At 36.9% G+C, this 26,778-nt stretch overlaps 1 protein-coding gene across 6 annotated transcripts in view; it reads right to left on the bottom strand.

Moving 5' to 3' along the window:
- The window catches only part of SLC39A12 (solute carrier family 39 member 12), a 131,590-nt gene that overhangs the window by 56,709 nt on the left and 48,103 nt on the right, over positions 1–26,778 (bottom strand). For 4 of the 6 annotated variants that reach the window (XM_060192239.1, XM_060192236.1, XM_060192237.1 and 1 more), the window contains 4 exons: positions 25,072–25,182; positions 21,905–21,971; positions 16,021–16,179; positions 13,334–13,521 (listed from right to left, as the gene is read on the bottom strand). In XM_060192239.1, coding sequence (XP_060048222.1) covers positions 13,334–13,521; positions 16,021–16,179; positions 21,905–21,971; positions 25,072–25,182 — 525 coding nt within the window. The remainder of the gene's footprint in view (positions 1–13,333; positions 13,522–16,020; positions 16,180–21,904; positions 21,972–25,071; positions 25,183–26,778) is intronic. The other 2 variants (XM_060192238.1, XM_007526690.3) reach the window with 1 other exon arrangement.

Genomic DNA, 26,778 nt, shown 5'->3' with positions numbered 1-26,778 from the left:
TTTTTGTACATGTAAGCTTCATGCTTTTGTGCTATTCATTTCTACCTGTAATCTGATACTGGTTTCCTGGTGGTATCATCAAAGGTCTATTACTGAATTTGCCTTCAGTATGGCTCATGCTGAGAAAAGAAGACTAAGCATCCAATGTTTCTAAAATATAATACAATTTTTAATACCTTCTGTTACTGAAAATTTATAATTCAGATAAAGAAATTAAACTTTTTCTTTTTCAAGTCTAGGGAATTGCTCATTGCTTATGGTGATAGCTAGGGACAGAATCTAGGAAGTTGGAAGATCAGTCATGAAAGTCTTTTGCATAATTACAATGCTATCTCCCATACCTTCAATAGTTATTTTTGAAGACAGTTTAGTGATGTACTTTATACAGATAAATTGGGGTCTGACAGTAAAATGCTTGGTAGATGGCACATATTATCATGTGAGAAGACCTGAGTTCAAGCCCCCATGCCCACCTGCAGGGAAAAAGCTGCACAAGCTGTGGAATAGTGATGCAGGTGCCTCTCTCCCAATCTCTCTCTCTCTATTTTTCTTTGTCTCTATCAATAAAGGAAAGAAAGAGGAAGAAATGACTACCAGGAATAGTGGACTTATGCAGGCACCAAACACCAGCAATAGTCTTGGTAGCAATAAATAAATAAATAAATAAATAAATAAATAATAATTGTCATTCAAAGATATTTGACCTCATTATTTTTCAAGAGAAATAATTCCTTTCCCAATTCATCAAGCTCTCTTGACAACTAATTTAGGCCACTTTCTTCCAAGAGGGATCCTAAAATCTATTGTGGACTCTGAGCCAAGTATACATTTATATTTAATAAGAAAAGTTATGCTTGAAGAGTTATACTTATTCCCAAGAAATAGTGTAAGGAAAAACAAAACCTAAAAAGTTAATTTTCTGGGGCTCACAATTCTGCTTCCCTTCTCCAGGGACACATATTTTGTAAACTACTCTAACTCTAGCATGCTTGTAAATAACTTGATTTTGTCCTTGTTGAAGACATAGTATTAAGAACAAAGTGGAAATTTGTTAATAAAAGTCACTATTTGTATACACTAAACAGGAAAGTTAGTGCAAAATCTGGACTTAGAGTAAGAAAGATGTGTTAACTCAGTTTCATTCTCTAACACATGGAAAAAGAATGTGCATGGGTGAGATGTTATATGGGAATTTTCTGTACTTTCTGCCCCATTTTGTCATGAACCTGCAACTATCCTGAAAAATAAATGTCAATTTAAAATAATTTCCCTAGGGCCAGATGGCAGCTCACCTAATGGGACACATTTTGCTGCTTGAGGACCTAGGTTTGAGCTTCACATGCAAGCATCATACAGGTGCTGTGGTGTTTATCTTTTTCTTTCTGTCTCTTCCCCCCACTGTCTCTCTCCTCTTTCTTAAATTAAAAACTTAACAACAGAAAGAGGCCACTGGGAGTGGACAGATCACAAAGGCACAAATCCCCAGAGGACAAGAAAAAAAGGAATAAACAACATAATCTCCTAGCCACACTAACCACATTATAAGTGTTTAATGTGATAGCCACGTGTGGGCTGTGATCATCATCAAAGACAATGTGGAAGGAAAAAAAAAAGATTATCTGATGCTTGGATAATTTAAAAGAACACTCTCACTTTAGTAGTAACTACATGTCTTTCAGGAGAAGAATCATAATGGTTATGGATCATTCTGTATATCACCTTCCCCACCCACACATTCTTATTATTCTAAACAATACAAAAAATAAATAGAAGGAAAAGCTAAAGCACATATTGAGTTGCACAACTGTTTGGTGTTTTAAGGTCAAACATGACAGCACATTAAGAGTCATCTGGAATATAACTAAAATAGGCCTACTAGCTAGCTATCTACAACATGGAGGATCCTCAACTCTTCATCTGCACTATTCCAGCCTTTAGGTTCAAGACTGGTCAACAATTTGTTTGGCTTTATATGTTAACTCTCTTTTCAGCCACCAGGTTCCAGATACTAGCATGATGCCGACTAGACTTCCCTAGACAGACAAACCTACCAATGTGTCATGGAGCTCTGCTTCCCCAGAACTCTTCCCCACTATGGAAAGAGAGAGACCAGCTTGGAGTATGGATCGACCTGTCAACACCCATGTTCAGTGGGGAAGCAGTTACAGAAGCCAGACCTTCCACTTTCTGCATCCCACAATGACCTTGGGTCCATACTCCCAGAGGATTAAAGAATAAGAAAGCTATCAGGGGAGGGGAGGGGATATGGAGATCTGGTGGTGGGAATTGTGTGGAGTTGTACTCCTCTTATCCTATGGTTTTGTCAATGTTTCCTTTTTATAAATAAAAAAATAAATCTATTAATAGGACAGGAAGATTTTTTCCACACATTTTCCATAGTCTTATACCATTAATATTTCTAGATTATTTTCAGTGATAGTCACTGCTATGAAGAGCCGTAAGGAAAAAAAAGTATGTTCTTAATATTCATTTTTTTTCATCCTTATTTTTTCTAATGATCATTTGATGCTATTCATTGGTAATATACCATCTGAAAAAAGGTGACAGAGACAGGGATGAGCCTTCCCATTAAACAGTTTGGTAGAATATAGATTTACTTTGGTTTTGACACCCACACATTTATCCACTGTTTGTAAGACCTAACATTCAGTCTGCTCTGTGTTCATGAACATTTGCTGGAGAACTCATTGATGAGATTATGTCTTGCTAAAAATTTGGTAAATTAGAAGTATAACTGGTCTTTTTTTTAAAATTTCTTTATTGGGGAATTAATGTTTTACATTTGACAGTAAATACAATAGTTTGTACATGCACAACATTTCCTAGTTTTCCATATAACAATACAACCCCCACTACATCCTCTGTCATCCTTTTTGGACCTGTATTCTCCTCCCCCCCCCCCCCCACCCCAGAGTCTTTTACTTTGGTGCAATACGCCAATTCCAGTTCAGGTGAAGTAAGACAGGTCTTAATGAAGAAAAAACAAACAAACAAAAAACTGGACTAACTTTTGTTTGCCTATTTTCTCCCATGCCCCAGTTTACCAATTTAACTGCTGGCAGAGTACTGGGAGTTCAGTTTAAGTGGACTCATCATCCTCAGAGTATCTCCTCCATCAGTGTCCTATTAGACAGCCTGGTCCTTTGGGGACCCTGGCTTCACTCAAAGAGAGCTGATTTCTCTCTGCTGTCTGTCTTGTGAGAACGAAAAAGCAGATTATCACCCACAAACCAACACACAAACCCTCAACAATGACTGTATCCCAGTGCTTTGAACCTGAACTTTCCAGTCTCTAGATCAAGGAAAAGAAACCTTTGCTACTTCAGGTATTTATTCTATCCACGTCTTGTTTTAGTTGTTGGTGTAGAAGTTTAAAGACTAAGAGCTCTGACCTTGTGCTTTGTTAATAACTATGAAAAAAATCAATTATGGGAGGGCCAAAACTTTCTTTCTTTCTTTTTTTTTTTTTTAGAGACATCTGTTTCTTTTTATTTTGCACCTAGATCCATATGCCCTTGAAAATCCAGAAATATAATACTATTAGCTCATTGACTTTATTAATTTAGTTTATTAAATTATTTATACAATTCATATTCTACTTGCATTTATTTAGTCACTCATATAGTAAACAGCAGTTCTTGGGGAAATATTATATATCACAACCACATTAAAATAATGTAATATCCTACAGATCCAATAGAACACTGTCTTAAGTCTGACCTTCCACTTTAAATAGTATAGTATAATAGCCTATAAAACCAACAATATCCTACACCATGACTATCAGTTAAATTCTAAAATTTCAGTGGTAAAGTGCATTCAATTTCTTTTGGTAGTCTGAGGAGTGGACTGTATTTAGAAAAAGACTTGTTTGTTTCATTTGTATAAGGAAGGACAGAGCACCACTTGACTCTGGCACATAGCTTTGCCAGGAATGGAACCTGGGGCCTCAGGTATGTAAATCCTATGTGGAAAACTTTACATTTCTTTATGATGACTCGCACTGAGGAAACAGGGAAGCCTAGAATCTCCTTTCCTTAGTATGATGTATGCTTAACTGAGTGTGCCACCACCTGGCCCTAGAATCTCCTTTCCTTTAATGGATCTGGCCATCCCTCTGTCTGACCTGATAGAGAGTTGTCTATCTAGAGATGCAGTTTTACCAGCTGCAAGCAAGGTCCTGCTGGATTTCTCTCTACATTATTCCAGGGAAGGAAAATTGGCTCTGGGGTATTGCTGAGCAATATTGTAGCAATTTTTGCTTTTAACAACATCTTGGGGTTGGGTAGAGGCATTAGAGTGTGTTCTACTTTAGCATCATAGATTATTGGTAGCAAGAATCCCAGGACAGATTTTGGTGTTGACTCAACAGTAGCCTGAAATTGGGAGTTCTGTGCCTGTTGACATTTTAAATCTAGGTCTTTGAAAATGAGTAGCTATCTTCACAAAGCAAGGTCGTGTAGCAGTTTAAACTTTTCTTAACAAGTAAGAGAGCAAGGACCACAGTGATCGATATATCTGGGATCATTAAACAGGAGGTTTCACTTAAAGTCATTTAGAAAAGTCACTGCTAGGTTGGGTGGGTAAGGAGGATGTGGGAGAAGTTGAGCTGGTAGAGCCTGAGCACCCCAGTACCACGTGTACCAGAGTAGTGCTCTGACCTCTCTCAAGTGTTTCATTCTCATATGAAATAAAATTAAATAAAAACAAAATAAACAAGAGATTCAACATCAGCTATTTTATTTCCTGAATATCTCAGTGAAGGATATTATAGGATATCCAACTTTCCAGTGACATCTTCCCAAAGAAATTTAGGAGACAGTTTGAACAGAAGATACTTGAACATCTCCCTTTTGAAGACTGACAAAAATCACATCCTTCCTAAATACAAGTAAGAGAGACAAATGAGTTTTCTGCTTTTAACTTGTGCTTAACAACTCACTCTTCTCTTATTTTCCTTATATGACAAGTGAGCCATCAACCACTTTGGTATCTTCCTAAGAAATTAATTACTTTGAAAGGTGCTATGTGTGTGTACAGGTGAGCATGTGCGCATAAGATTTGAAAACTATCTTAAAAAGAATATCAGGAAAAAATACAACCATTTCTGGGAGTCACTTATTTACTGTAGAACTCAGCATTTATTGAAGTTGGGACTAGTAATCATTTTTCTCAATAGATATATCTAAATGTATCAAAGGTTTTGATTGACTTCAAAAGAAAGAATAGAAAGCTCTTAGAACTGTTAGAATGATTCATACCTTTTGCTTTTGTGAAGAAATAATTGTGAATGTTCAAGTACATTAATTTTGCTGCCTGAAATGTTTTTTAAATACTTATCTGGCATTTTTTTCACAGCAAGAGTATTTAAATGTCAGTTGCACTCACTGATTTCAAATACAATATTTGTTGAAAGCCAATATGTACATCAAAATAATTTTATTTCTTCTTCAAACAAGTTTTCACCTTTCTATAGGTAGATATTGTTTAAAGGGTCATCCCTTTAGGTAGTATCACATTTTAAGAGGAGAGTTTACTAGTTTGCAGGGGTGGGGTGAGAGAAAGGATTCATTCACCAGAACCAACTTGGTGACTATAAATTATAGGCTGAAGTGCAAAGCACTCATCTAGATTCCTTTGAAATAGAAAAGGCTTAATCAAGCACAATCAATGGAAAGAGCAACAATGACAGGGAGGACAAGAAGTATTAGTGTAAGATTTTGTTTTAATTTAACTTTATAGTCAGGTGATCAAGAAAAAAAGGAGACATCAAGCTAGAGAGGGGTCTGTCTTATAGTCAATTTATGTTTGCTTCTCCAACTTTACAATCTCAAAGTTGATGAATTTACAAAACTAAAATAGTTATAAGCTAAGGATTATTCTTTTTAAATTTAATTTATTTATAAAATAAAACATAGGAAATATCGACAAAACCATAGGATAAGTATCCTTTAAAGCCACTGGTGACCCTACTCATTGACATGGCTTACTATTTGGATCTTGCTTTTTAAATGTTTAACTTCTATTTTAAAAGTCAATTTTTTAAAAGAAAAGAATCCTAAATTCAAACTGAATATTTTTCATTGCTCTTCTTTTGAGGAGAATTATCTGGGACTTGTAATATGCTCCAGGCAAAAGTCTTGCTATGATAACTTTTTAAGAATGTACTATCTTTTCAATATATAGGCTGTGTAATTGATATGAAGACTCTCTCAAAGCCTAGACCAAGCAGATCAGAAGCAACCAATAGCACAGATATATACAAGATACTGGGTACTGTACAGCAAACCCTAACAAAGGGACTTTTCAAAGTTAACCCAATTACCAAATATTGTGATGATAACATTAACTATCCATTGTCTTTTTGAACCCTAAGACAGCAGGAACCTCACATCTCCACTATAAAGCCTCTACTTGCCCCAGTTCTGGAACCCTTGGATAGGGCCCACTTTCCCGTATGCCTCTCCCAATCCATATAAAATAATATTGTATCTGCGATCACAACCTAACCAATGCAATGATTGCCACCTCAACATGCTTCACCTCAGACTGTGTCCAGAGACCACACGTGTGGAATGACAACCCTTCAGCTTCATTACTCGGGTGAGACCTTTCCTTTTATAGTACACTCTAATTTCATCTCAGGTAGTTCACTTTCTAACAAAGTCCCAAAACCTAGATATACACCAGTTTCTGTGAGAGAGAGCATATGTTCACACATATCTGTAAACTACTGCAAAATATATACCTGAAAGCAGAAGTACACTAGAGTTTGCAGTGAGTGTCCCCCTAACACTTCCTCTTCACTATTCCAAGCTTTGGGTCCATGATTGCTCAACAACTTGTTTGGCTTCGTATGTTAACTCTCTTTTCAGTCACCAGGTTCCAGATGTCATCAGGATGCCGGCCAGGCTTCCCTGGACTGAAGACCCCACCAATGTGTCCTGGAGCTCCGCTTCCTCAGAGACCCACCCTACTAGGGAAAGAGAGAGGCAGACTGGGAGTATGGACCGACTAGTCAACGCCCATGTTCAGCGGGGAAGCAATTACAGAAGCCAGACCTTCTACCTTCTGCAACCCACAATGACCCTGGGTCCATGCTCCCAGAGGGATAGAGAATGGGAAAGCTATCAGGGGAGGGGTTGGGAAATGGAGAATGGGTGGTGGGAATTGTGTGGAATTGTACCCCTCCTACCCTATGGTTTTGTTAATTAATACTTTCTTAAATAAATAAAAATTTAAAAAAAGAATGTACTACTCAGGCAATGGTGGGCAATCACTATGCACAGTGATTTCTCTTCCTTCTCCATATTATCCAAGTGTAATGAAGATTGATGGAATCCCCACAATAGCTTGAAGAGGAAAGAGACTCAGAAAATAACATTAAAAATATTACAAAAGAGAGGGAGGATGAAATTCAGAAACCTATGTAGTAGGGATGTTGTTCAGGGGGCTTGGAATGAAGATATAGATACAAGTGATCTGACATACACAGAATGTGCTCTGGAGTTTTTTCCTGCCTTGGCAAGAACCAGGTAAGCACTTTCTCCTATGCTGCCTGCTGCTCAGTGTAGCATTTCCTCTGTTATCAAGGTGGGTGCTACTAAAATACTGGATCCTGGTCCACATCCTCTAATGCCTGAAACATCGAAACAGTCTCATTGGTTGTAATACCCTGAGAAAAGCACCTAAAGATTCTGAAGCTTGTTTAAGACTCAAAACCTTTCCTGGTATGTCCTATAATTTCCTAACTGTATTAATTAATTTTAATGTGTTTATTTTGGATAGAGGCAGAGAGACATTGAGAGTGAAGGAGGAGATAGAGGAGAGAAAGATACCTGCAGCACTATCTCACTGCTCATGAAGCTTCCCCCTGCAGTCGGGAACATAGGGCTTGAACATGGGTTCTTGCACACTATAATGTGTGAGGTCAAGTAGTTGCATCACTGCCTGGCCCAAATTAACCTATTTTTAAAATAATAAATCATAAATCAACTTAGTGAAAAACCTTATCTTATCCAATCATAGAAAAGCAGTCCCAGGACTTGTCTTTTTTTCCCTTGTTTGAAACACCATGTAAACTTTAAGCGAAGTGGATCTGAGAACAGAAGACCTACATTTCTGAGGATTTTTTTTTCAAAAGAAACTTTCAGTTCTATGACAGAATGAAGACTTTTAGACAGCTACCTGCATTCTAATGACATCAAAATCAAGGTCAGTCCAAAAATTCTTAATTCTCTGTGGTTGCTGTTAACACATCACCGTGAATTTGATACCTTAAAATACCACACATCTGTTATCTTACAGCTTGAGAGATCAGAAGTCCCACACAGGTCTTGGGACTACAGGCCACAGGGCTATTTTCCCATTCTGCATGCCTCTTTCTTGACCTTCTTTGTTTCTAGAGGCACTTGTATTCCTTGGCTCCTGGTCCTCTCCTTCCATGTTCAGGGACCTGTCTTCTGTTCTCATGGCTCTCACCACAGTTGGGATGACTAACTACTTTTAACAATTTATGAAAGTAGATTTAGACCACCCAGATAATCCAGAATAGTTCCCTGCCTCAAGGTCATTAGCCTTAAACATACCTGCAAAGTTCCTTTAGATATGGCAGAGCAGATTATCCCCAGGAAGACTGACCATTTATAGGACCCCAAGATTAAGACAGGCCTGTCTTTCAGTGCCCTTTATGCCAATTAAAAACTAATCTTAGAAAACTTTTATAGCAAACATTGGAGTATGAAAAAGGTATCAACAGTTCTGGTTATAAATATTATTGAGAGAACATGGACAAATAAAATACATGGGTACTAATTAGGCCCTCGTTATCTTATAATTTCGTAAATCAAAAAATAAAATAAAAAAAAGAAATAGGCCACAAGTATGGTCTATATTGTAATACAATTCTAAGCAGTCTATGGAGAAAGTCTCCTCTCAACTTTTGATTTCTGGCTGTATCTAATAAATCAATAAAGATAATAAAAATTTTTAAAAAGAAAGAAAATTAATTTCCTCTGTCCATCCAGAAGGGTATTCATTCTGAACCTGCTTTAGAAACCATTCAAGGCAACTGGGATTTTAGTGTATTTGAATCAGACCATAGCACTTTAGAGAATTTAGACTGGCAGATTTCCCTAGGGAAGATGTCCTTCCTTGTTGATTTCTGTGCTAATGGTCCTGCTTTGGCCTTGAGTTCTTGTTCTTTATAGAGTTTGAAATAACACACCCAATTTCTTTGAAACAAACACACAAAGCAAAAATCTTGCTAACCTTTTCACATTAACCCTAATCAGAAGGTGCCTGGTAAATGTCCAGGGCTTAGGAAAAAAATTAGTGTATACAAATATTCCCCCCTTACCCTTTGATTGCCGTCATTTATTTTTCTTTGTTGTTTTACAGAATCTCAAAATCTTGTTTTCTTCCCTTTAAATGACAAAAGACTATTATCTTTGGCACAGACCCAGTGTTCAGCAACAGTTAAAATGTTCTGCCATGTGAACGAGTCATATTTGTTTAGAAGTTACTCAAAAGGCCGTGAGAGCATTATAGGAAGTAGCCCCAGGAAACACAGAGTATTTTCTTTCCTGTATTTTTGCCAGGATGCTGTTTTTTTCCCTGGTCAGTGGTAATTTGCAGTAAGGACAAGATTTGTTCTAGTCAGAAACTCATAGACTGTCACTCACAGGGCTTTCTTATGAACAAGTGCATAGTGTTGGGAGACCTGTAGAAAAGTCACTGAGGGGAAGATGATATATTTGGCTCAAGGTTCTACAAGAAAAATTGGTTCTTTGAACTCTTCCAAGGTTAGTTTTTAGATAGAAGACTCCTCAGCAAAGAGAAAATATTGACATACATCATTCTTTTTTTATGCTTATTATCTTTATTTATTGGATAGAGACAGAGATAAATTGAGAGGAAGTGGAGAGAGAGGGAGAGAGACACCTGCAGCACTACTTCACCACTTGTGAAGTTTTCCCCCTGCAGGTGGGGGCCAAAGGCTTGAACTCAGGTCCTTGTGCACTGTGACATGTGCGCTTAACCAGGTGCGCCACCACCTGGTGTTGTTAAAATTTCAGCAGGCTCTAGCTGGCTGGGCTAGCTTCACGGGCGGGTAACAGAGACGACCAGAGACATACGGCTGGGCAGGGAAGCTGTATTTCTTTATTCAAGAACAATGATTCATAAACTAAACCAAACTAATCACCAAACAGAACTCTGCTGCCTCTTTGCCGCCGCGCAAGCACTCTCTCTAACTCTGGAACTCAGGAACCCTCCTGGGGTTCTTTGGGGCGGGGCCAAGCGGGCCAGGAAACTAACTGGACTGATCCAATTTTCTTGGCGGGGGAGGGCTAGAACAACCTGGCACCAACATACATCATTCTTTTTTTAAAAAATATTTATTTATTTATTTATTCCCTTTCGTTGCTCTTGTTGTTTTGTTGTTGTAGTTGTTATTGCTGTTACTGATGTCGTCATTGTTGGATAGGACAGAGAGAAATGGAGAGAGGAAGGGAAGACAGAGAGGGGGAGAGAAAGATAGACACCTGCAGACCTGCTTCACCACCTGTGAAGCGACCCCCTACAGGTGGGGAGCTGGGGGCTTTAACCAGGATCCTTATGCCTGGTCCTTGCGCTTCATGCCACGTGCACTTAACCCACTGCGCTACAGCCCGACTCCCATACATCATTTTTAAAGAGAGATTCAGCACTCCAACTCCATCAGGAACTGGAGAGAGAAGAGGAAAAAGAGAGAGACATTTGGATGCAATAATAGGGTTATGTGTAGCTTAGAAAGGAAGAGAAGATGAGACCTTTAAAAAAAAAAAGTGAAGCAAACCCCCATACCTATGGACATCTAATTTTTGATAAGGGGGCCCAAACTATTAAGTAGAGAAAGAAGGATTTCTTCCACAAATGGTGCTTAGAAAATTGGGTTGAAGCATGTAGAAGAATGAAACTGAACCACTATATCTCACCAGAAACAAAAGTCAAATCCAAATGCATCAAGGACTTGGATGTTAGAGAAACTATCAAATACTTAGAGGGAAATATTAGTGCAACACTTCCCTATCTAAACCTCAAAGGCATCTTTGATGACATATACCCAATTGCAAGGAAGACTGAGACAAAAATAAACCAATGGGTTTATTTCAAATTAAAAAGCTTCTGCCCAACAAAAGAAACCATCACCCAAAGAGACTCCTCACAGAATGGGAGAAAATCTTTACATGCCATACATCAGACAAGAAGCTAATACAAAATACATAAAGAGCTCACCAAACTCAGCAACAAAAAGGCAAATGACCCAATCCAAAAGTGGAGAGAGGATATGAACAAAATATTCACTACAGAAGAGATATAGAAGGCCAACAGACATATGAAAAATTGCTCTAAGTCAGTGATTGTCAGAGAAATGCAAATAAAGACAACAAAGATACCACCTTACCCCTGTGAGAATGTCATATATCAGAAATGACAGCAACAACAAATGCTGGAGAGATTGTGGGGACAAAGGAACCCACTTGCATTATTGGTGGGAATGTAAATTGGTCCAACCTCTGTGGAGAACAGTCTGTAGAACCTTCACAAGGCTAGAAATGGGCCTTCCTTATGACCCAGTAATTCCTCTCCTAAGGATATATCCTAAGGAGTCAAGCATACCTGTCCAAAATGATATGTGTACACCGGTGTTCATAGCAGCACAATTCATAATAGCCAAAACCTGGAAACAACCCAGGTGCCCACCAACAGATGAGTGGCTGAGAAAAGTTGTGGTGTATATGCACAATGTAAAACTACTCAGCTATTAAGAATATCCACCTTTTTCAACTCATCCTGGAGTTAGAAGGAATTATGTTAAGTGATATAAGTCAGAAAGAGAAAGATGAAAATGAGATGATTCCACTCATAGACAGAGGTTTAAAAAGAGAAACAGAAAGGGAAATACAAAGTAGAATTTGACTAAGTTTGGGTTATTGTACCAAAGTAAAATAAAAAATCTCTGGGTGGGGATAGGGACACAGACCTTTGGTGGTGGGAATGGTGTTTATATGTACACCTATTAACTTTTAGTTATTATAAACCACTATTTAATCAGTTTGAGAGGGGAAAATAGATTGAATGTCTCAAGATTTTTAATGCATAGATTTCAGTTCTGAATCTATATTCCTTTAATCTAAGCACTTAAGATTTCAGATTAGTAAACTGATTGAATTTTAGCACTGGACTTAAATTGTTAATGAATTTCTAATAATAACTTTGCTTTTGAAATATTAAATCACTTATACTCTTAGACCAGGGAGACCAGAAGCACCTAGTGTTGTCAGCATATATGATAGTTATTTGTAAATAGCATTAAGTGACATAAATCATGGTAAGGCCTTATATGGTACAGTAAATCCTAACTATGGGATTTTTCAAGTCCCCAAATAACTTGGTTATAATAATAATTATCTACTGTCTTCTTAAATGCTAAGTTATCAAGGAACTTTCCTCATTCTCTATAAAACCCAGGATCAAGTTTCCAGCCTTCACCTACAGGGTAAAACTTTACAAGCAGTAAAACAGTGCTGCTGATATCTCTCTTTTTCTATCTCCTCCATCTCTATTGACTTCTGTCTGTCTCTGTCCAATAAATAAAGTCTTTAAATAGAAAAAAAAAACCTTTAAAATAAATAAATCCTTAAAAAATTTTAACTGTTGGGAGTTTGGTGGTAGCACAGCGGGTTAAGCGCATGTGGCGCAAAGCACAAGGACTGGCGGAAGGATCCTGGATCGAGCCCCCAGCTCCCCACTTGCAGGGAAGTCAATTCACAGGCAGTGAAGCAATAACTCTGGAGGCAAAAGAAAATAAAGAAAGAAAGAGAGAGAGAAAGGAAGGAAGGAAGGAAGGAAGGAAGGAAGGAAGGAAGGAAGGAAGAATTATGAAAAGTACATTCTACCAGGTGCGCAACCAACCAGCCCCTAATTTATTTATTTACTTACTCATTTATTATTTGGTAACTATGAAAGAGAGAGAATGAAAGTAAATAAGGAGGAGAGAGAAAGAGAGAGACTCCAGAGTACTGCTCACCTCTAGCATAAAGTGGACTTAACCTGGGACATAACTTAGGACTTAACCTGGGACATCTATAGCCTCGGGCATGGAACTCTGATTCTGCCGTCACTAAGCAATCTCCCCGGTGGTCCTGTTTCACTGTGATCTGTATCCTCCCCATCTGTGGTTCCATTACATTGCATTCCCCCACCCCCACACTCTGTATGACATTTCCAGTGATCAGGAAAACAAAATTAAAAGATCCACAAAACTTACCATTTCCACCAAGGATAAATATAAGAACATCCCAGCAGTGACTGTTAAGATCCAGTTTTGAACGTATGGTTCAGTTGACACTGAAAGGCCAATGTACAGGCCCAGGAAGGCAGTCAGAGCACTCATGAAATTCATCAGGATGGCACTGTTGACAGGAAGTCCGGAGCTTAAGAGCACAGCAAAGTCTCCTGAAATTTCAGGGACAATAGAAACGTTATTATTTTTAACAGATTATGCCTTCGGTAGACTCATTTGCTATTCCATTATTTCAGATTTTAACAACTAGAGTCAATATTCTGAGTTGGAAGATCAATTAAAATAACACTTTCCTATATATTTCTGGAACTCATAGCCCATGCACTGTCTTATTAGAAAGTTATATTTTAGGAATCCTATTCCTTTTAGAGCCCCTCAAGACAGCACTTACAGAGATAATTCTGATACACTCTTTAGTTTTTGATATCTGGTAAACTTTCAACTTATATACATGCAACACTAAAGCATCTAGACTCCTAAGGTTTCTAAATCTTTTTGCCAAGCAAAATCATGAGGCAGTTAGCATGACAAGGGCATCTCTTGTTGAAATATGCAGAAACTAGCAGGCAAGAGAAAACTATGGCAGTAGTTAAAATAACACAGGCTAAAGTTATTGCAAAGTTCCTAAGGAAAATAAAAAATTTCTCTTAGAATATGTTTTCCTGCCTTAATAATGTTAGAAGGAAGGGGAAGACCTTTTAGGAAGGGATATCACTGGGGCTCAGTGCCAGCACTATGAATCCATCGCTCCCAGTGGACATTTTTGTCTCTCTTTTTTTTTCTTCTTTCTGTTTTTTATTTGATATGACGGAGAGAAATTGAGAGGAGAGGAGGTGACAGAGAGGAAGAAGGAAAGAGAGACACCTGCAGTATTTGCTTTACCGCTCATCAGGTGTCTCCCCTGGAGGTGGGGAGCTGGAGCCGGAACCCAGGTGCTTGTGCTTGGTAATACGCGTGCTCAACTGGATGCACCAACACCTGAGATCTTTCCTTACAGAAAAAGATCTCGTGGCTAGCAGGGAGGTGACTCAGCAGATAAAGTTCAATGCCTGCATGAATGAGGCCAGAATAGGTCTCTGGTTTGTTTCTTCTTTTAATATAAACAAACTAATAACCTTTAAAATAAAACAATAGAAAATAATGATTAATCTGACAGCTTTTATTATTTATTTATTTGTTTGTTTATCTAGCCATCAGTATTATCACGGGGGCTCAATTCCTACACAATAAATTCACTGCACTTGGTGGCCATTTCTTTTTCCTTTTTGAGAGAAATTGAGAGAGAAGGGAAAGAAAGACACACACAGAGAGAGAGAAACACTTATAGCACTGCTTTACTGCTTGTGATTCTTACCCCCCTGCCTCAACACACACACACACACACACACACACACACACACACACACACACACACACACACACACCACAGGCTTGACTCCAGGTCCTTGAGCATGATACTGTGTGAGCTCCACTGGGTACACCACTGCTGGGCCCTCTCTTATTTGAGAGTTTCTTATTTATTTATTTATTTATTTATTTTTAAAAGGTGACATTAATAAAACCGTAGGATAGGAGGGGTACAAATCCACACAATTCCCACCACCAGATCTCTATATCCCATCCCCTCCTCTGATAGTTTTCCTATTCTTTATCCCTCTGGGAGTATGGACCCAAGGTCATTTTCTTATTTTGAAGGTTGAGAAAATGCTGAAATTCAATAGCACTGTAGCATGGAGACTCATTTTTCTAGTTGCATTGCATAAATGATCTCATGAACAGGACTTAAATTATCTTCTTAAAGATTTATTTACCTAGAGAGAGAGATACACCAGAGCACCACTCCATTATATCCAGTACCAGGGATAGACCCTGGGCCCCTCCACATGAAGGTCTACCCACTGAGCCACCTCCCCAGACCAGGTTCCTAAAGCATCTTTTTTGGCCTCTCATATTCTTCTGTGGTTATATTATAATAGTGGATAAGATCAGGTTCATTTGAATAGAGTCAAGAAAGACTTTGGATAAAATGTTCTAGCAGATGAGTCAATGAGGAGCCCATCATTATAAATCATCACAGCACTTTGGACAAGGGGTGGCCTAGGGGACAATGTGGGCCTGAAAGTAAGAGCAGAAAGAGAGGCAGCTAAGAGCTTGCACCTGTAGCAAGTGTGTACCTGGGACAAACATCTTTTTCTAGACCTGTTTTAGAAATGTCTATTCTACTTTATCTTGGATCCAGGGATATGAATTACAGGGCTCTTAAAATTATCTAGAAAAAGAGTCTCTGAGCCTATGTTGCCATATGCCTGTCACATCAATTTTATGCTCAGCTTTCAACATAAATCAGATTGATGAAAACATATTTTGGCTTTAATTTAAATGTTACTTTATCTCACTGACCTGTTTGCTAACATAATGGGTAATTTTTTTAAATGTGCCCCCCCCCCATTTAATATGCCCTTGCCAAAGTTCTTTAGAAGGAACTTTCTATGAATGGCTGTCTCCCATGCAGAATTCTCCTGAACTTAGTGTCACTCTGACCATGGGAAAAGATCATAAGAGACTCTAGCTGACTTTTTTCCTGAGGCACAGAACTTTTTTCTAGCTCTACTTATAGTCTGAACCAATTATGAGTGAGAAGTCTGACTTACCCATTTCGTGTGGGATTTCATGACACAAGATTGAAATTGTTGTGGTCACTCCTGATTCTGAGGAAGATGAGAAGGCTGTTCCGATCACTAAGCCATCTGCAAAATTATGCAGGCTGTCCCCAACCAGAACCATAATTGCCAACAAGCTAATGGTTTTGCCTACAGAACCAAATAATAGTAATAATAGTAATAATAATAATGAGAAGAATAAAAGATAAATCTAAAAGGTATGAGAAGCATGAGCAGAGAGTAAAATCCTCCCTCCCTGACCATTTTTAACTTGATTCCAATTAAAGTGACTCAACTTTACTTCTGCTTTCAAAATAGGTCAGCACTGAAGATACACATGTGGCAGACAACATGGTTGAATGTCACTGTTTTTCTAAGAGTTTCACTAATCAGAAGATAAATGATATACTTAAATTCACTATTCTATCACATTGTCCTGCTCTGCCCAAAGAAGATAATAAAATATATTCTTGTTATGACCTCCCAGCATACTGCCAATGGATGACCTTTTGCAAAGCATTTTAAAAATAATTGAAGATCCTTCCTGTGGAGTCTGCTTTTCAAAACTGTCCCCTCTGAGTCAGATTCTCCCCAGTGCTAGTAGGTACTAGGAGACTTGACAGAGTCTTCTGCCCTTTAATGAACATGATGTTTCCCTTTCTGGTTGGTATAAATTAGACTCTCAAAGTGCTTTATTCACTCCTCAACTGACAACACAACTGAGGCACCATCAGCTCTGCTGAACACAAAATCACCTTTGAGGTAATTACTTAAGGTCTTGTGTTTCTGTAAATTACTGATCAGTACTATACCAGCTAGACTAAGCAGAAGTCATCTGCATGGGATTCTATCACATAACAAACACAGCCTGGTAGCAGAATCAATGAAATAATTTAAGTCATAATGAATCTAATTAGTGAAATCATTTCAATCACAACTGGATTCATTTTGTAATGAATAAAATTTATTTCCAAAATATCCTAAAACTCTATAGTCATATAACACAGTGATAGAGTCAAAGAGCTATCAAGTGTAGAAGGCATTTTGAGGCTAGTGCTAGTCTAAAAGTAAACCACCTTGAAATATCATTAGATAAGAGTAGTTGTTACAATTACCAACATCCAATATTTCATTAATTAATTAGTTCATATGTGCTTAGTGTTGAGTATAAATAGTAGCTGCTATTACTAGTAGAATGAACATAATTTTCTAATAATTATACTCCCCGTAGAAGTAGAAGACCTCCTGATTTCTTTTTTTATTTTAATTTTTATTTATAAAAAGGAAACACTGCTAAAAACCACAGGATAAGAGGATTACAACTCCACACAATTCCTACCACCAGAACTCCATATCTCATCCCCTCCATTGGAAGCTTTCCTGTTCTTTTTTTTTTTTTTTAATATTTATTTACTTCTTCCCTTTTGTTGCCCTTGTTGTTTTATTGTTGTAGTTATTATTGATGCTGTCGTTGTTGGACAGGACAGAGAGAAATGGAGAGAGGAGGGGAAGACCGAGAGGGGGGAAAAAGAAAGATAGACACCTGCAGACCTGCTTCACAGCCTGCGAAGCGACTCCCCTGCAGGTGAGGAGCTGGGGGCTTAAGCAGGGATCCTTACAACGGTCCTTGAGCTTTGTGCCACCTGCGCTTAACCCACTGCATTACTGCTCGATTCCCAAAAGCTTTCCTATTCTTTATCCCTCTGGGAGTATGGGCCCAAGGTCATTATGGGGTGCAGAAGGTGGAAGTGACAGGCCTAGACCTCAAATAGATCCCTCTCTCCATTGAAAGGTCATCTCCATCAGGAACAACACAACAGACCCCTTATGGGCCTCCTGGTTTCTATTCATGGTCTAAGACCACAAGGGAACTATCTTCAAACATGGTTTACTGTTTTATTTGGGGGCTAATGGATTGAATTATTTCATGCCTGTGATATAAATAAGTAACTTCTGTGAAGTAAACAGCAGAGGCAGTCCAGGTTATCAGCCATGAGACAGTTGCACTGAATACACAGGAAGTCTGCCCTTTATATCTAAAACTTATTCTTTAGGGTAGCATGGAAATAGAATATGGGACATGAAAGTAAGAAGATCCAGGTTCAACCCCTGGCACTGCCAATATCTAGAGCTGAGCAGTTCTTTGGTAAAACAAACAAAAAATTACACACACACACACACACACTCACACACACACACAGTCAGAGAATACATACATACACAAATATATATATGTAAATGTATTTATGTGCAGTCAATGGGTAAAGTACATATATACATGTGCTTTATTTAGAGTTAAGACTATAGGCTGACTTAAATCCTTGTGGTTTACTAGTTCATTTTATTCTTTAGCAACAACAAGCAGGTTTCAGGCACTTGTCAAACAAACAAACAGTGAATTATTGGATTCAGGGAATTCTTACTGGCATTGCCTGGAATCTCTCAGAATTTAACAATGCTATCAGGGCATTTAACAGTGCCTACCAGATTTCAGAAATAAGACTCTCATTTGTGAAAAAAAAAAATAAATACAGTAAGAAAACCTTCAAGTCAAATGTATTGTGATTTCCATGTAGTTTTGATATTAATGCCATATATCCAGAAGGAATTTTTTTGCCTTATTCATACTCTGTTAAAAATCAGTGTGGTTTGTTTTTTGTTGTCTACTATTTTATTATCTCTGATTATGGGCTCTTAAAAATCAGATCATGGACATGCAATAAGGCGCAAGGCAAATATACAGAATTGCACGTGAACCACAAGGAATACAATGTGTATATTGTTTAAGACAATGTCAAACATTATTTAGTAGAAGATAAAGCAAGCTTGTCTGGTAACTCATATCCTCATTACAAAATCACTCAGAATATGTTACTTTTCCTTGGGCATCTGGTGGGCATAATGCATCCCCTATTTCTGATTCACAGAGGATTTTCATAGTGAAACCTGGGCTAGACTTTGTATCACTTTGCATTTTGCTTATTTAAATCAGTTTGTGGGTATGGGTTTCACATCCTGTCTTTTGAAACACAAATTGAGTTCCACCAATGAGATAATATGAAACAAGTAATGAAATATGTGAAGCTAATTTAATATATCCCTGACAAAAGGGCAGTTGAGTAATCAAATTTGAATTTGTTCACTATTCATTTTGTATGCCAAACTTGATATCTGAAATGGAAAGAAAAAAGGTCTACAAAACACATGAACAAGACCATCTTTACTCCATGATCTAGTACCCCCTCTCTATACTCCTAACTTAGTTGGGAGTGCCCTTTCAAAAACAAATAATAACAAGTGTTTGCTGTAGACTTACTGGGTGGCAGGCAGTCTCAAGCTGCTCCTAGTTAAAAGGAAAAATTACAGGGGAGTCGGGCTGTAGTGCAGCGGGCTAAGCGCAGGTGGCGCAAAGCACAAGGACCGGCATAAGGATCCTGGTTCGAACCCCGGCTCCCCACCTGCAGGGGAGTCGCTTCACAGGTGGTGAAGCAGGTCTGCAGGTGTCTATCTTTCTCTCCTCCTCTCTGTCTTCCCCTCCTCTCTCCATTTCTCTCTGTCCTATCCAACAACGACAACAACAATAATAACTACAACAATAAAACAACAAGGGCAACAAAAGGGAATAAATAAATATTTAAAAAAAATAAAAAAAGGAAAAATTACTGAATGTGTTCTAAAATCAAGATGGAATGAGCTCTGTAAGTACAACTTTTGAATAAGATATAAATGACAAAAGTTAATACAGAGAACATGTAGTTCTTGTCACAGTTGCACTCACTAGTTTTTATATGCCTAAGCACATTACCAACTACAGACCAAGGACATTCTAATTCCATTCTTCAGTGCATGCAAAATGTCTGGTGCACAGCATTCAAACATTTCTTGAATGAAAGTGGGCATGTGAGAAAATACCCAGATGCACAAAGGAATGAACAAAAGGAGATGGTTGGTATGTGAGCATTTCCTTAGTTCCTCATTGTTGGAACTCATTGAATATGTAATTCCGGGCAGTGACTTCAGTTTCTCTAATGTACAATTTGAATAATAATAATGCTTCTTTATTAAGCTGTTGAAGGATTAAATGAGATGATCTTTGTCAAGTGCATACACTACTCCTGAATTAATAACTATTCAATTAAAGGTACCTCTTTAAGACAACATATTATATAGAATGGGAATAATGAATTGTGTGAGATTTTGACATTAAAATATTGAGAGTTGGTGTTACAAGAGGGTTATATAAATGGCAGAGAAGGGAGTAAAATGGAGGAAAGATTCAAAAGAAAAATGATGAAAAGGATTACTCATAAATAAGAAAAAAAAGGAATTAAGTCCAATCCAAAATTGGTAAGTTAAATTTACATGTAAGGAAATTTCTAGAAAGAAAGAAGATGATATATACAGGGCTGGCAAAATAGCTAAATAGCTCACTTGGACAGTGTGCTGCTTTATAGTGTACTTGACCCAGGTTTAAGCTCTTCCCCTATATTGAAGGGAGCTTTGATTTCTTTCTTTCTCTCTCTCTGCCTCTCTAATATATATGTATATGTATGTGTATATGTATGTGTGTATACATATATATATACATATATATACACACAAATGAATAATAGAATAATACATGAATGATAAGGTATCTCTAATTTGAAGGTATCTCTAATCACTGTATTAAAGAAGCATCATCAGGTAAAATTGACATTTCAAGTAAATTTCAGTAAATGGTTATAGTAAAAAAAAAAAAAAGCAACAATGTTTCCAAATTTCACAGAGCAGTGGAAGACTAGACATCACATAGGCATAATTTCAAAGAAGTCCTGATAGGTGTATATGTACCAAGATTAAAAGTTTTCAGTGGGTCTGTTTTGAAGAGTTGGGGGAGGGAATATAATTTTAAGAAACTGGAATAAAGTTGATACTAGTATGGATCATATTTAAAAGGCTATTAGGATCACTCGTAGGAATATATTCATAGGGCATGAAATCATTAATTCAAAGGGACATATGCATCCCTGTGTTCACAGCTGCACTATTCACAATAGCCAAGGAATGGCAACAACCTAACTGCCCACTGATGGACAATAAACAAAGAAGTATGGCACATATATTCAGTGGAATACTACGCTACAATTTAAAAGCAGATACTGTGTCCTTCAGGGTAAAATAGAAATTGAAACTGGAATGAAAAAATAAATAGAACTGGAAATGACTATGCTTAGTGAGGCAAACAAGGAAGTGGAAGACAACACACAGTTTTATTCATTTGTGGAATATAGATCATTGAAACACATGAACTTGAAAGAAAAGGAAGTAGCCAAACTGTCTCTAGGACTTGGTGAGAATTATGCTAGTTATCCTTGGGGACAGGGGAGAACACAGAAGTTTGGTCATGGCTACAGAGTGAAACTATATCTGTAAACTTATAACCTTGTAAACAATTATTAAATCACTAATCTTTTTAAAATAAAAGACTATTGAGAGTAATTGTTTATTAAATATTTTACTGTAAAGGTTTTAAATGTATACTAAAATGAAACCTATATGATCTTGACATATATATATTTAAAAGCAGTTATAACTTTTTTCTATGGTACCTTGTACACTAAAAGTTTAGTGTCTTCCTTCTTGAAAAATATTTATTTAGTTAGTTATGGAGCATGGAGAGAGAGACAGAGTGGGGGGAGGAGAAGGAGAGAGAGAGAGAGAGAAGAGGGAGAGGGAGAGAGACAGAGGAATAATGAGACAGAATCAGAGCATCACTCTGTCCTTTGTTGTGCTGGGGATCAAATTTATGACCTCTGGCTTCCAAGTCAGACATTCTACCTACAGGGCCACCCCTCTAGTTACAATAGCTCAGTGTTTTTTCATCAGTACTCACATTTTCTGCTGGAGGCTGTCATGCTGCATATATGGATTTCAGCTGCCTGTAAATCTTCTGGGCCTTTCTATTTTAAATGAAAAAATAACTGATGAAAGATAAGTAATATTTATTTGTTGAAAAATAAAACTTCCAAAGAGGAATACTGATTTTATAGAGATATTTTAATAGAGGGTATTATAACTTACAAATTATATGGAATATATATATATATATATATATATATACATATTTATTTATTTATTTTCCCCCACTATATACATTTAGATGAAAACAGCACTGTCTGGTGTTTTCCATAGAGAGTTAGAAGCTATTGAGATAATTTTTAATTCAGATTCTTAAATTATATGAAAGCACATATGAAACTAAAAGTTGTAGGAAAATAAAAACAGTTCTTGGTGGGGGTAGATAGCATAATGGTTATGCAGAGACTCTCATGCCTGAGGCTCCAAAGTCCCAGGTTCAATCTCCCACCATACCACCATAAGCCAGAGTTGAGCAGTGCTCTGGTAAAAAAAAAAAAAAAAAAAAAATTAAAATTAAGGAAGAAAGAAGGAGAGAAAAAGAAGAAAAAAAAACACATTTCTTATTCCTGTCTTAATAAGTCATGTCTGGATGGTGGACTGTAGATCTAGGATTAGTCTTGAGCAGATTCTGTATTGAGATGAAGAAAACCATGCAAACCCATCACCCCATTTCATTCACTGTAGAGCAATATTATGATTTTCTCACTTTTCCAGTTAGCAGAAGAATCCCCCAACTTAAGAAAGTACATCAACAGACTCACAGTGATGGGTAATGTTTAGACGTTTTTTTCAACCATTCACATGACAGAAAACAGATTTTTAAAACTAGAGTCTACAAATTAAGATATGACCTGATTTCAGATACCGACGTTAAGGTTCAATTTCAGGAAAAATAACTTCCTTTTCTGATGTGCCAGATTCTTACTCTATTATAGGAAAAATACCTATAGATAAAAAGTATTTCCTATAAACCATGCCCTTTAAGAAAGACTATTTTGAAAAAAAAAAAAAAAGAATAAAAGAAAGAAAGACTATTTGTAGTCTCTTGTGGAAGTTGTAAAAATGTTAAGACAAATCTAATGTGGAATATTGTTAATTTTTTAAAGACATAAAACAGAAATTGAATGCAAAGCTCTTAATTCAAACAGCAGCAATTCAACAGCTATAACTACAGGATACTTTGGGAGAAAGCTGAAATATAAGGGGGGTATCTTTAGGCTATAGGGTTATTGCAGAAGAACTCAAGCCTGAAATTGGTGAATCTTTATTTATATATATGGACAATATATATAATATATTAAAAGCCCACTATAGTCAAAAGTTCGATGATGTGACAGGAATTTTTATTTTTTATTTTTTAATTATTAAATTTATTAAATTTATTAATTATTAAATTTATTAAATTTATTTTTTATTTTATTTTTAAAATTTAAAATTATTTTATTTAAAATTATTTTATTTAAAATAAAAATTTAAAATTTAAAATTATTTTATTTTATTTATTAAATTTATTAAATTTATTAATTATTAAATTTATTAATTATTAAATTTATTAATTTATTAAAATATTTTTAAAGAGCTATTTATTGTTACTCCATGTGAAAAAATTAGAAGCAAACATCCAAGACTTCTTGTTAACTAGAAAGAATTGCATTCACTCTTTTTCCTGAAAAAGCAGGAAGCTGAATCTGTCCGGCAGTCTTGAAAGTTCATAGTATTTCTATTTCACTTTAGGTTTCTCTTATAGTTTAAATAAAAACAGGGAGAGTGAACATATTATTAATAAGTTGGCATATCGAACAGTTCTCCATTCACTCAGCATCCCAGCGGGTTGCTTATGTACACCTTGAGATTCTGGACTCTTCCTTCAAACAGAAGTAATTAAGTCAGCATTACAGTGATTTCAAAAACAGACATCATCCTGAAGTTATCTTCTTTCAAAGCCCATGTGAAGGTTTTAAGCAATAAACATAGGAAGACTTTTAAAATCATTTTTAAAAGAATGCGTTTTTGTTGTTGCCACTGAGTTCACGCTAAACCTGCAAGCTACTGACAGACTTCTATGTTGCTGTGTTGTGGTCTCTGGAATAGCTTATCTATTATCTCTACTCAGAATCCATCCTAGAGTTGTAAACCTCTCCCGAAAGTCCATGATTCCCATATATCACTCACATATATCACTCCCATATTTTCCTGTCCCTTAACTTGTTACTTTGAGAATTAGCATGAAAATATTATTTTGAGTCTGGTTACATGTTGTGGTTCAAGAATCCACAGGAAAGACTTTTATCACAGAAAATTCAACATATCAGAAGACATTTTTTCTATGAGACATCTCAGCAGGAAAAATCAATTCTTTCTGCATTGTGAAATGAATACCCCACTCCTGGATGTACTAATTCATTGCTTAATACTTCTTTGTACCCCCTAGTCATGACGAAGGATTAGTCAGAATGGAAAAAACCTCAAAGGTAAACTAGCTTCTGAGGTCTTGTAAACAAAATTATGAAGGAGGTATATATAGTGTCCATCTGAGACATCTTGATTTACCCTTTCAAAAAGTTTTCAAGTGCTTGGCAGAGTTTTCCAAACAATTTTTTTTCCAATTTTTTATTTGTGATTAATACTAGTTACAAGATTGTAAGATTACAGGTTCCACACCACAACCACCACCAAAGTTCTGTGTCCCCACCCTCCCATCTCCCAAAGATAACCACCATAGCTCTCACAAAGCCTTAGAAACAGTTTGCTTGCTTCTTTTACTAAACAATTTTTATCATAGTCAAGAACTAGCAAATCAGGAGTGGATTGTAGTTATTTTTTTAATTGTTGTTATAGTTATTATTATTGTTGTTATTGATGTCGTCATTGTTAGATAGGACAGAGAGAAATGGAGAGAGGAAGGGAAGACAGAGAGAGGGAGAGAAAGATAGACATCTGCAGACCTGCTTCACTGCTTGTGAAGCGACTCCCCTGCAGGTGGGGAGCAGGGGGCTCCAACCCAGATCCTTACGTCCTTGTGCATCATGCCACATGTGCTTAACCTGCTACGCTACCGCCTGACTCCTGTGGATTGTAGTTAGTGATCTACTAATTTTCATGTATTCATCAGGAAGAAGGGTGATCAAATCAGTAACCTACCAACTGGATAGTTGATGCAGATTTTCCTCTTTCTGTCTGGTCACTTGATTCAGAGTTGAGCACAAGATGATGGGGGTGTCCCACATGACCATTAGCCAATCGCATACTCTGCTGAATGAGAATGGTTTAAGATCAGTGCTTAAAGGCAGAAAGACCAGTGGAAGCCTTAGTCACCTCCTTATTTCTACTTAGCATTTTGCTTATTGATCAAAATAAAAGAGTACTAGAAGAATATCAGTGTGATAAACACTTGATCAAATGTCTTAACCTAGAGACATACAATACTCTTCTGATGCCACTTCAGGGCTACAGAGATAGTAAAATGATTACGCAAAAAGACTTTCATGCATGTGGCACCAGGTTCAGTCTCTGTATAACTCTGGTCCCAGGTTCAATCACCAGCACCACCATGATCTAGAGCTACCCACTGCTCTGGATTAAAAAAAAAATCAATTCAAATATATAGTTACGGTTTTAAAAGGCTTAAACAGTGATAGTTTTAATATCTTATTTCTATTTGTTAAAATTATATTTCCTAAACAGTTAAATTATGAATTCTTTATAATGTAGATACTGAAAGGATAATAATAGAAACTATACTGCACCTCATAGCTCATGTCTCAAGAAATGTATTCATCAATTAAATCACATATTACTTCAAAACACTCATACTTATTTTGGACAGGGCCTTGAGTCTTGAAATTGTGTTCTGGAAACTCATTTTAAGTGCAGTGTCAAGTCTAGGGAAATCTCAATAAATTCAACATACTTGTATATTTATAATGTATTCTATTCATTTCCATTTGGCTACATTTCTAATTATTACCCATAGGTTGGGAGGTTGATTTTGTAACTTAGTTCTCCTAGTCCAGTAATGTTAATCTGTAAATAAATGGACATATATAACTATTCTCTGTGCTTACTGAGGGCAAGCTCTTTAATCTTTTAGAATAGACAAATACAAGGACTCTATGAATGGTGGGGTACATACCTTCTAGATAATCTCTTCTCTCTCTCTCTCTCTCCCTATCTCCTCTCAATTAGTCTCTATCTCTGTCCTATAAAATAAAGATATATATTTTTAAAAAGTATTCTTCCATATTTTGAAATCTCTTCTGACAGAGCATCAGTATTATTGATAAACTTCTGAATAAACACTATACAACTGGCCAAGAGTTATACTGACAAAAACTAAATACTAAAGGACAATTATTGCCCCTATGACAACCTTTATTAAGATAATAAAACAAGTAAATGCAGAACAACTTGAGACTAACTGAGACTCCACTAGAATCCTAGATCAATTTCATCTGTAATTTGAGGCCAGATCCCATAAACCTAATACTGGTTTGGATACAACAAAGGATACTCATTGCTTTAACAACCAGGAGAAAGCTCAAGCTTGTCAGACAAAGACATAACTACAAAAGCTGGATAAGGGCAAGAGACTGGCTCACTTAACAATGGCTTCTTTGGCCACTCTCAGACCATCCCATCATCAGGAATCCTAGACAAGAAATCCTTGGATTCTCCCATAGATAATATAGGCCTAGACCTCTGGTAGATGTCTCTCTCTACCACCATTGGTCACACCCCTTGGAAACAATATTATAAGCCCTTTTGTAGGCCTTTTCAGGAATGTACCCACACTATGAAATAGCAATGGCAGGGACTGCCCCACTCTTCAAATGGACACTGAGTCATCCT

This window comes from Erinaceus europaeus, chromosome 6 (genome assembly GCF_950295315.1).
Source record: "Erinaceus europaeus chromosome 6, mEriEur2.1, whole genome shotgun sequence".
Lineage (NCBI taxonomy): Eukaryota > Metazoa > Chordata > Mammalia > Eulipotyphla > Erinaceidae > Erinaceus > Erinaceus europaeus.
The sequence above is the reverse complement of the archived record's forward strand: the minus strand, read 5'-3'. Positions and strand labels throughout refer to the sequence as shown.